The sequence below is a fragment of the Aplysia californica genome, unplaced genomic scaffold (genome assembly GCF_000002075.1).
Source record: "Aplysia californica isolate F4 #8 unplaced genomic scaffold, AplCal3.0 scaffold00091, whole genome shotgun sequence".
Classification (NCBI taxonomy): Eukaryota; Metazoa; Mollusca; class Gastropoda; order Aplysiida; family Aplysiidae; genus Aplysia; species Aplysia californica.
Window position 1 is genome coordinate 491,273 of NW_004797361.1, and position 12,200 is coordinate 503,472.

Consider the following 12,200-nt stretch of genomic DNA (forward strand, 5'->3'; position numbering starts at 1 on the left):
TGATAATCGAAGACTTTGTACTGTTGAGGCAAGAAAGGTGAGCAGAGTAAGCCTGATTCCACGTTTGAGCTTCTCTGCTGACATCCACCCCTTGGTCCTCATATGACCTTGCGAAGTTGCGAGCGCCATAAAACCTTACTAAAACTAAAACATACTCTTCTATGTGTGAGTGTTCAGAACAATGACAAAGGAAGGCATCTCTCAAAGAACAAAATAGCTCAGCAGTCTATCTTGTCATTTCATTAACGGAAGGAAATTTTTAAAAAACACAAACATTCAGTACATTTTGAAATGCAATTTATTCCAGTTTATTATTTACATAAACAATGTGTGTCATTGGTATGGAAAATGGATGAAGTCAACAAACAGAAACATTCAAAGTCCTACAAAATCATTCATAACAACACAAAATGAGTGTTAACAAAAAAATAACACGCAATTCTGTACAGAAAACTTTCAAATATACAAAGCGAAGTACATGTTCTTTGAGTTTTTTAAGATTGCGTTTTCAGAAATTATTCCTAAAATTTATTCACATTGTCTCAAACCAAAGAAAAGAAACATATTATCATTGCTGTTGCAATCAATCCACGGAAGTCCAAATTTTTTTAATTTTCGATTTTTACACCCTCACTAAGCTGTATCAACAATGCACCTTTCAACATCACCAAAATGAAGTTTAATATCATTATTATTGTCAGGGCGTACAGTTTCTTGCCTTTCATGACTCCTGATAGGAACAACACAACAAAAACTAGTTGGTTGGGGTTTTTTAGTCTCTGGTGTGAACAGTACCCAAACGGATCGCTTATGACACCTGCGATATTCAGCATGTTATTCTAATATAATAAATTCTTTCATCTTTCTCTGCCAAAACCATGCTTAACCCAGAGTGAAGAAAATAGTAGGTAATTTGATCTGTTTCACACTACGAAACTACACAAAATTTAGCTGCTGTAAAAAGAAAGGGACATCAAACGTTGTTTCTTGCACAAAATGCATTATAAAAGCATAACAAATCCCTGCTGAAGTAGAATAAATCAAGAACAAACATGTGCCATAGCATGCAAAAGAATTTTTCGTCTTGACTGGTTCTTGACTGGTCCATCAGTTACCCAACCATATACAACAACAATAACAAGCCAATACACTCCCACATTCACTTTATCACACCAGCCATACTCTCCCAGCTCTCTTTCATAAAAAAATTCAGTCAAATCAACACGCATCAACAGGTCATGAATCTTCTGCGTTTTCTGAGGTTTCTGGCTCTTTTTCCTTCGTCTCTTTCCATTTCTTGGCCAATGCAAGCAGTTTAAGGTTAGGTTTGGCCGCTTCTTCATCAGGGAAGATGTAGTCAAAGTATTCCTCCCATCCAGCATCAGACTGAAAGAAAAAAAAGAATTTGTACACATACTTGTTGAGTCAAAGACAAGCAGATTAAGAGGATAAAACAACTATGTAACAGGCAAATAATAAAAGACAAACTAGGGATAAAACAGAGGAACAGTATAAAACAAACGACAAACTAAAGGAAAAACAGAGAGATGGTAAAAAAAATCAAAGATAAACTACAGGAAAAACAGAGCAGGTCTGACTGTATGTGACCTGTTTATTAGCAAGAATGTAACATTGATTTCCTGTCACAGCACCAGAACATGGGGATGCTGATTCGGCTCCATATCAACTTTTAATTTCTATGGAGTCTTTAACAACCTAAAACAGGCAGGCAAGAACCTGCCATTTTAATCCCAGCTTCTTATGATGTAAAAACAGACAACAAAATAAACTGAACAGAGCTTACCCCATCCTCTGTCTGGATCTTTCTCCTTTTCTTGACTTTCTGTGGCATTAATTTCTCCACCTCGTCTCTAGATGCCTCATCCCCAGCCTCCTCCTAAGCAGGAACAGAGAGCACATTAACAAAGTATTAGCACAAAAGAAGTTAAAAATATAAAGGCCAGAAAAATATTTGATTTCAAATTAAAAAGTGAGGGAGGAATCTCAACCAGAAACGCAACAAACAATCCAACTTGCCAAGTTCTAAAAAAAAAAATACTGTGGAAGTCAATGTCTGTCTGTGGTGTAAAGATTAGGTGCTTTGTCATCCCACACCGAAGACGTGAGTGATTCCACTCTGGAGAAAATTTTTATCAAGTATTTCTATCTTTCTGCTGGCACGTTTTATCCCTCTCAGCCTATGTTAGTCCCGACAGACAGGCCTCGAAGCAGTCCGCCTCCTCAATGATCTAAACAGTGTTGATGGCGGTGGTGTAATACCTCCAAAGTTAGATGGAAAACTCACACCAGATCACTGATGTTGCTGTTCAGATATCAACGGACATATCCCCATTTTGGGTTGACCTCAACTGAGTACCAGAGTGAAATTACAAATACAAAGAATGCATTTGACTGTAGAAGCTTTAATCATAATCCCCTTGAGTGCTCAGTCAGTGCAGAGTGAAATTACAAATATAAGGAATGCATTTGGCCGTAGAAGCTTTAATCATAATCCCCTTGAGTGCTCAGTCAGGGTATGACTTCTTCATACATCACTTTTCAAATTGGCATGTGGCAAAGTCCGAAGTGTTCAAGCCCAGTTACAGGGCTTGTCTCTCTTCCCCTTTTTAACCCCCAGTGGAGCATAGGCCATCAACAACATTTCTCCAGCAAAGCCTGTCCTGTGCATCCTTTTCTAGCCCTTTCGGCTTTCAGTTTCACCACCCTGTGTCATTCTACACTCTTTTCTCTATCCTCTTCAATGGTCAAAGTCCTCCATCTTCCAGAACTGGCAGTCGTGTTGTTTTTGCTGTTGATGCTTTTGTAGCTGTTTTTTGTTTTACAGGAAAGGGCTGCTAACCCTTTGCCCAATCGACCTTAGTCTCCTTCTACGACATGCACAGTGCGGAAACATTGGTCCTATTCTTTGACCCCTGTCTCTTGGACAGGGCCCAGGGAACCACACGGGTGAGTTACAGGGCTTGCCAGATCAAAATCTTGAATCTGGAGGCCTAAACCTAGTTGAGGACTAAGTTGTACAATCTCAAAAAATACTTCAGGCAATACTACTATGTTTGCTTTCTACTGCAAAATAAAATGAAATAAGGTCTGTTTTCACTTCTAATAGTTCTTCCTGTAGTAACTAAAATCATTTCCATGTATGGCTGATATCATTCATATCAGGTTAAAGGAAACCAATCAAAATGGCTGCAAAAAACTTATGATGAACTTTTTCCTTTTTCAAATGTACAAGTTTTACGTCCCCATAACACAATTTAGATCACTTAAGAGACGAGCTTCAATCCTTTCTGTCACAGCCAATCCAGGCTAAAAGGGACAAAACATTGTACCAGAAGGGGGGGATTATAAAAATTCTCCAACTTAAGTCTTCTGCATGGGGATCAAGGACTGGTGATGGGTCTCATTTAAATATTGAGAAATGCCTAAGCGTCTCAAACAGCTTCTCCCAATCCAGCCAACTGTACCTGCCCGTGGTGGTCCCTGTCCTCACTGACACGGTTCTGGCGAATGGCGAGTTGTTGGCGCCAACAAACCAACCCCCCCGTTTCCTAGAGGGGTTAAAACAACAGCATGGGAGCAGGTGTAGCCCCACAAGGTGCAGGAGGCAGAACCCACCGATGCGTGGTAGACGCTATGCTCCTCACTAACACACCCCTACTCTCCCTTGAGTGGGTGTCTATTCTGCCTAACACCTCTACTACTTTCATCAACACACCCTCTGTGGCTGAGAAGGTACCAGCCAGTTTGAGAGTGACTGGGTGCAGGGGATGGACCGAGCAGAATGCCTGACTTGCTTTCTGGCCATGAAACCTCTTAGTAAAGGCACAACGACCCAGGACGTGACGATCCAATGGCTTTTCCACTTGGCCAATACCTCATGAAAGAGTCGAAAACCTTAGCCAGTAGCCATTGGTGGCGGGGAATGGGCAACGTGAACCCTACCGGAATTACACGGTCACAGGGCAGTTAGGTCTTTCCAGTCTCATAAAAACTCCTAGTACCCTCCTATCCTCAACATGAATGGCCTCTTCTCAGGGTGGGCAGACAGTCCACAGACACCCCAGTCCACAATGCCATAACAAGTCTTCTGCATACGAAGGTAATGCACCTAACTGCTACCCCACATATGCTGGTATGAACTTATGCAAAGACTGACATATGTGAGGCAGCATGGTGAAATCAGGCACTCCTCAAAATAATGAAAGAGAAGAAACTGGCTTTTTTTAGCAGGTTTGGGAATTTTTATCAATTTTTGTGTTTTCTTACTTACTAACTACCTGTCATGCCATCTGGCATTTAGAGCAGCAACAAAGGATCTGCAGCTCTGTGCGTTTTGTGTTTTCACTCAACACCTTTTATGGCCATTTAAAAACATATTTGTGCGGTGGATTTTGAAGGCAGACAGCCACGGCTGAAGCCAGATTTGGACAACTTCATCCAACTATTAGCTGGTTTTAATTTTTGTAATCACTAATAAAAATGATACCACTGTTTTCTGTGTCTTTCCTTCTTAATGGTGAACGAGAAACTGATACTTATGATTGCATATTTAGTTTTTAATTGACTAAAGTTTAACACGTGAAAACTTGACCGTCTCGCAATTTTGCGCGCCTAGATTTGGGGGGTACTTGTTTTAAATTTTGATTTCTCAGACGTGAATCATCGAATTTTCTTGCGGTTTGAAACATAAAAAAATGGGATTTCAGGAGAATTTCCGGGGAATGTGTTTATGTTTTTATTCTGAGCGGAAAGCGTGAGCGGTACGATGTAAAGACGAAGAAAGCATTTTAAATATGAAATTCGACACAAATCGGGCTATCCGTGCCAGGATCATATTCCTAGACATCTCTACCATCAAGTTTGTGTATTTAGAAAAGCCAACTACATTCCACAAAGTAGAAATATTACTTTTTCTGAAGTGGGGAGATCGTCATTCTGCCAATGCGGCTGTTCCATCGCCCATTGCCAGCCCCTCTGACTTGACCCAACCAGCAGACGATTATTTGATGGTTCAGTGAAAGAAACATTTGATTGATCTGTTCATGGCGTCAATTTATGTGTAGGTATTACCATAATTTTCTTTTAGGATATTTATGAATACCGTGTTTTGAAAAATAAGACTAATCGGCCCCCACTTGCTGTGTGGTTGAATATTTATTGTTTGGTGGGAATCACGCCGACCTACATTTCCACCACCTCATAGTGAATTAATTGCGATCTATACAAATGTATCGCTTCATGGTGGTATTTTTGCAGTCTTTTCAACTAAGAACACCTTATTTATTCTAAATGCATCGAAATCTAAGCATCTCTGGTCGACAAAGTGAAAGAATAAAGCCGTGAATAGTTGAACTGGGAGTTCTATTTATAACACACTAAACTAAACACTCGGAAAGGGGTTACTGGGTGTTAGTGTTACCGATGGAAATGTTTGTAGATCTATTGTTTTTGCATTTAATTTGATAACAAAAAGGCTAAATCTACGTTCTTGATTGGTGGATATTCAATTATTGAATTAACCAGCCTTTTTTATGTCTTCTTAGACTTAGTTAGACTTAGACATCACCTGATAATTGGTGAAATGTCCCCCCCTCCCCCTCTTTCTTCCATCCACTTACTGGACGCATACATTGTATTTCCCCAGCCACTGGTTTCTTTCTCAGCAAAATTAAGGATAAATAAATCTAGAACTAGATCTATATTATACAAGATGAACCACGGTAGAACAGTATGTTGATTTAATTCAAATTTTTAAACCCCCTGAGCAGAAATCTTAATTTTCTCAACCAATATTGATGACTTTTTTCACATTATTGTCCATTTCTGAAATGTTTGGAAGGGTTTTACTTTTTTAAACCTAATTCACTGTACAGAGCCTGAAAAGAGCTTTAATTTGATAAATTTGTTGATTTTATATGAATGTTTTTCCAGTCGGCAGACGTTATAAGTTTCACTCAATAATGGCAGGTTTTTGGGCTTTAGGGCCCTGTTATTGAGTGTTGTGAGAGGTTTTAGTAAACAATTTTCATTTGGCCTCATAGAGCTTGCATTGAGCTTTAATTTGATGTATGATTTAGCCCTGTAGCTTAATTTGTTCACTTGTTGTGATACTTTTTGCCCGAGGATGTACCAGCGTTCCAGTAATTTTTTTTCCAAGAGGCTTTTTTTGCCCCGAAGCCCACTTCAGAGGAGTCCAGAAAAGTTACTTATGGTCAGAGAGGTCTGAAAAAAATTCAGCTAAGTCTATGCATGTATTTGTAATGATTGTGTGCTTTTCACTAATGGAGAGGCAGTTTTGACTAATTTGGAAGAGGTTGAAATAGGGTTCTGAGCTCATAATGACCTATTTTGGCATTTTTTTTCAATTTTTGAAGGCCTATATCTTGGAAACCAGTCATTCTATCATGCTTTGATTTAGAAATATCAATATTTGTGTTGATATCTCTAGGACAAACAAAGTTTTCATTGATTTGATCATGCACTTTGTATTTTAGAACACCTCAAACATGGGTGAATAATTTTGAAATACCATATCTCGATTGTTTATTGATGGATTTTGATCATTCTTTTTTTAATGTTCTTGTTTTATTGAGTAGATTTGAACCCCTAAGGTTTAGACATCAATATTGTTCCCAAAAAATTTCGCTTGTGGTACTTAATTTTACTGAAAACCGTTGAATGAAGGCATACAAGATGTAAATTTTAAGTTTCCATGGACTCTCAAGATATACCTCTGAAACCAGGCAACCCCCACATCCTTCAATTGCCAATATCTCGACTTGTATCCAGAATAAAAGGATTTTTTTTTCATCAAAAGCAAGGCAAATTGACAGGCTTTAAGATGATACCAATAACTCCATATGCCAAAAAATTGACGAGTGCTGATTCCACCACGTCGAGACACGTTATAAGATAAAAAGACAGAAATATTTTTCCTACGGATAGCCCGACTCAACAAGGACAGACTAACCTCTACTGCCTGCCAAGACTCCAGCAACAGCAAACGTTCCTCCTTGTCGTCTGATGTCTTCAGCTCCAAATTCGCTTCTCGGAAGACAGCCCGCGCCTTTTCCAATGCCCTCTCATCCGGCAACGTTAACTCAAACCTGGCGAAACTCGTCCACACCTGGAGAGAAAGTATTTGATGAAATAATGCAAAACACACATCACAATCGTGTCACAATGCTCTTACTGTGCAGCTGGAAGAAATAAGTCAACTCCATTCTTTTTTCCAATACCATTCTGATGTCATTCTGTGGATCATTAAATCTTTTCTTTTAAGGACAAAAATAAGTATCCAGTATAACCTAATGAGATATGATCTAAAAATCTTTGAAATAAATTTTGAACAGTGAATGTTTGTTGTTTTTTTCCCACTTGAATTTTACAAGTTGTTTGGTAATAGCAAACCATCATCCATTAACTGTGCCATGGAAAAAAGTACGAAACAAAAATGTTAACCTGTCATTCATAGAAAGTCCGCAAAACTTGTCATAAGAACTTGTTAGGCCAATAGCAACACCAAAAAAAGTCTAAAAAGCAAAACAAGAACACCCACCAACCACCTGCTGAAAACAAAGCATGCTTCTCCTCATCAAAAGCATTTTCCTCCTAAGACTTTCAGGAGGTACTTATTTCTTAGATTTCAGTCAGTATGCATAAAAAGCTGCTGTGTGGCATTACATCAATCCTGCATTAACTTAACCCTTTTTACCTTTGCTGGCTGTCCAGATATCTGCTCTGAACTCTTAGAGCAAGAGAATAATCCCCTAAAATACCATCACACTATTTTTATTCTAAATGTAAGAAAGGAAGACCAAAGGTGACATGGAGGCGAGCGGTACAAGCGGAAATGGAAACGGCGGGGACATAATGGAAACAGCTAGAAAAGGATGCACAGGACAGGCTTCGCTGGAGAAATGTTGTTGATGGCCTATGCTCCACTGGCAGTTAAAAGGGAAAGAGAGAGATGTTTTATTTTGTGTAAGTGAAAGTTGAGCTGTATATCTGTTTGCAAACCGAAAATCATGGACTCTTCCTTTCTCTGGAGGTGATGGAAACTTGTCATTTCATTATGTTGTAGTCAGACGTTCGAAATATGAGGGAGAAAAATCCATAGTTTATCACTTTTAACACTTTGCCGTCACATCTCGCCAATCGGCAATGGTTACCACCCAGTTTCTTTGGATTTTCCTCAAAATGCCTTTGCCTTTGATTGCAAAAGAGTCTTTACTATATGAGCCCTGTGGTGGCAAAGTGTTAATTCATACGTAACACTTGAACACTAGGTCAACAAAAAGAAAACCACAACCTACCTTCACATGTTGAGTTCTCTGCAATAAGCGCCTGTAGAGTCTCCGGGCATTGTCAAACTCCTCCTGCTCAACCTCGAAGTCAATGTACGCCTTCCACAAGACCTCAGGCATGTCGAGTCGCGGTTGGTCAATGGCCAGTTCAAGGACAGCCCGAGCTCGGTCAATGTCTCCGAGGATAGTTTCCAGCTCTGCATACTGCAATAATTAAAGCATGGTTAATAAAGCCAACAATCACACCACAAAATACAGTTAACTCTATAATCCCAAGCATGCAGAGCTGCCAACCCACATTAGGTAAAAAGAGTACAATTGAAGGTGAAAAAGAGTACGATTAGGTAAAAAAGAATGAGATCTTAAAGAGTAAGTTTTCTAATCCCTAAAATGGTTTTGATAAAATTTAAATCAATAAATTTTACGATACTGTGTAGAAACAAGCTCACTGAAAACATGTGAAAGTAATGTTTGGGTTGTTAGATTTAGATGGGCGTACAGTTTCCTGAATTTTTTCGAGTTTTGAATGTTTAAATGGGTCACAAGTAGTAATATCTGCTGCAATTTCATTGGATGAACAAGGGAAACGTACTGATGCTAATATGTTTTGATGATTACCCGGCTGACTTAAAAAAGACATACAATATACGAAAAAGTCTTGTACGCGCACAAAAATAAAAAAACGTAAGAATATGTAATTTTCGAGTGAGGTTGTCAGGTCTGAGCATGGATGATGGGAGCATCCAGTGAAACTCACAAGGTCCCCTAGTGGACAGTCTCAGCGTCCAGTAAGATGGCTGGGTGCATGAAGCATTACTGGTAATGCAATCTCTTCCTAATCTAAATAGATTTATTTTGACTCGGAATTGTTAGATAAATGTATGAACTACATCCACTTTCACTTTGAAACAGTTTTAGCCATTTAATAGCTAAATGAATATTTTGCGTGTATCCCCCGTTACTTGTTTCACAAGATCTGGAAAAAATTCCGTCAAAACATGGAAAATAAAGAGTTTAAAAAGCAGCAATATGCATACAGCAATAATTATGGCATGGTAAAAAAAAACCTAAAAAATAACAATAAAGCAGGGGGGGGAAAGAAAAACTTTAGCCCTTATCCAGAGTCCACTCCCTACAGGGCCATATTTTTTTTGTTTTAATTTGAAAGATATGAAGTGTAAACGATGCTTTTAATTTTTAAAAATTTAATGGGGGGGGGGGAGGAGTAGATATTATAATTAACTTTTGCCCAATAGGCATTTGGTGTAGATCAGAGGTCACCAAATTTTAACGAAAACAAAACCTTTAAATTGATCATACCGACATACCTTCATCCATGTGGTGCAATTTTCGGGACTAAACTCAAGGAACTTCTGGTAGAGCATACGACAGCGATCAAACTCTCTCAGCTGTAACTCCAGATCTATGTAGCCTCTGAACACTTTGTTCTTTGGACATTTGCCTATAGCTGTTCCCTGATGGACAAACAGAATTAAGAATACAAAATTTCAGAGAAATCTGACAAGGCTGGAAAGAAGCATGGATTAAAATTTTGAACAGTAAATGTCAGTGATTTATTTAATGTAGAGAAACTTCAGGAATGGAATACCTTATGTGACACCACCCCCACCCCCACCCCCCACCCCTGAATATTTTCCTGGACTGCCTTTACATCATTCTGTATTCCCAACAAAAATTAGAAGAAGTCCCACTAGCAGCTGCAACAGTCATATGGAGACAAAATATAAAAACATTAAATTATTATAAATACTGATGGTTCAAAAGATGCTACACTGCAAAGAAAAACCATACAGAAGTGATCATGTCTTTAGAAATGGTCAATACAAGAAAGGACCATCAACTTGGTGGTGATGTCAGAAACAACGAAGAATAAATATGTTCAGCAATTAGACAAAAGAAATAAACAGACAAATTACAAACACATTATTGTAAAAATTAACAGTCAAAGAACTTAATAATAATTTGTGCTAGAAAAAATTAGGCTTTGCAACATTCAATGGTTGGACAAAATGACTGAGGCGTCAAAAAAAAATTATTTTCCTACTACACAATCTGAAAAGAAGCCATGACAATACATACCAAAACTCTCCGAGCTCCATTCAAATCTTTCTGTCGGATCTCAAACTGGGCAAGCATAAGCCAGATCTTGGCAAAGGTGAACTTCTTGTGTGGTATGACGTCCAGGCAGGCTTTGTAAACTTCTCGTGTGCGCTCCATGTCTTCCGCCTCCAGCTCCTCGTACAAGGCGTAATTGATCCACAGGTAGATGTAACGTCGCCAGTGCCGCTTCACCTAAGCACATAAAATAAATTACACTGCTGCAATAATGGCAAAGAAAAAACGGAGGAAAGCAGACTATAATGCACTTATAATGGCTTCTGACCTACAGCATGACAAACGTCAAAATAAAACGCAGTCTCCAAACTTTTTTCTACATTAAAAAACACACAGATCTCCTCCACCTGGGAGGTATCGGTGTTGTAGCCGTTGGGTGATTCATCGCAGAACACAGAAGACCTCGAGTTTGATTCTTGTGTGGGGAGGTTTTATTTATCAAACATCTCCATCTCTCTGCTGGGATGTTGTGTTCACTCTAATCTTGAGCTGGCCCTGACAGGCAGAGTCTAGCAGCGCACCTCTTAAATGATCTAAACAATGTCAATGAGTGCCTAAAACATCTACAATTACATATTACAGACCTGGGAGGGAGGAATGTTGGCTATGGCTCTCTCATACGTGTCTCGGACTTGTTCTAACTCCCCATCAGACTCCAACAAACGCAGTAAATCAAACCAAGCGTCATAGTTCATGGGGTTGGCTTTCACTTCCTGGAAGGCAACAAAAGCTGATAAATAGAACAAAATATGCACTGGATACTGTCATATAAATATATTCTGAAGAGGAAACTGCCCAGTATCAGCAACCGGAAAAAACTATTCTAACAATTTCACAAGTTAAAATTCTGTGAACAGAAACCTAGATTACCCACACAATCCAATAAACAAAACATTGTGGAATACATTGAAATAAAAGATCAGTTTTGCAAATGAATGCTGAACAACCTTGTCAGATACTGCAAAACCAAAGATAATATTTCAGCGACTCATTTTCTCCTTCCATCGGTTGTCTCATTCATTAAATTAGATAGTTCCTAACCTCTTTGTTCCCTATAAGCGACTCAAATAACAGCCAGGAATAAAAGCCATTATATAAAATGTAAAAAGGAATTATTGCCAATACAATAACCTCTATCGACCTTTGCTCACCTCTTCATATTTGAACCTTCTTTTATTCACAATGACATCTTCAATGGCTGCTCTGCTGCCAAATTTTTTCTCATGCACAGTGTAGTGTTTGTAGACCTCTTCACATTGCTCCTTGGGCAAGTGATCCAGAGCATATTTGTACACCACTCTAGCACGCTCATGCTGGGGAAAAAAACATAAATAATTTTTTTTCAACAAAATCACAAATCATTTAAATGGCAGAAAAACAAAATGAGAAATTATCTATTTTCTGTTTTTTCCTTTGCTACCTTGCTTAAAGAACATTGCAATAACTACAAAACAAGAAATTGGCATCTCAAGAACATCAAAAAGACAACTGTTTGTGGGGTCAACTCTCTTACTATAGGCACTAACATTGCGGACATACAAGGAAGCAAGGGGAAATGGACATTCATCACGACCTTGAAAATATCGACACGTCTTGAACTACTCGTCGATGGTAACAGTCCATAATAATGGCTCTTGAAATTGAAAGCTGGCAGATGGCTGAAGGGTACCACATATAGGTCCTACTTCTCCTCTATCTCTCTTTTGTTTCTGTCTTTATATCTCACTCCCCCCCCCC

General features: G+C 38.8%; 1 protein-coding gene across 1 annotated transcript in view; it reads right to left on the reverse strand.

The window, feature by feature from the left end:
* Nucleotides 1–280: 280 nt before the first annotated feature.
* LOC101846638 (crooked neck-like protein 1) overlaps nt 281–12,200 on the reverse strand; it is a 22,071-nt gene continuing 10,151 nt past the window's right edge. The window contains exons 9-16 of the mRNA XM_005094888.3: nt 11,615–11,776; nt 11,048–11,176; nt 10,428–10,640; nt 9,656–9,802; nt 8,337–8,531; nt 6,992–7,147; nt 1,805–1,897; nt 281–1,386 (exon numbers count right to left, since the gene is read on the reverse strand). Coding sequence (XP_005094945.1) covers nt 1,237–1,386; nt 1,805–1,897; nt 6,992–7,147; nt 8,337–8,531; nt 9,656–9,802; nt 10,428–10,640; nt 11,048–11,176; nt 11,615–11,776 — 1,245 coding nt within the window. The 3' untranslated portion in view covers nt 281–1,236. The remainder of the gene's footprint in view (nt 1,387–1,804; nt 1,898–6,991; nt 7,148–8,336; nt 8,532–9,655; nt 9,803–10,427; nt 10,641–11,047; nt 11,177–11,614; nt 11,777–12,200) is intronic.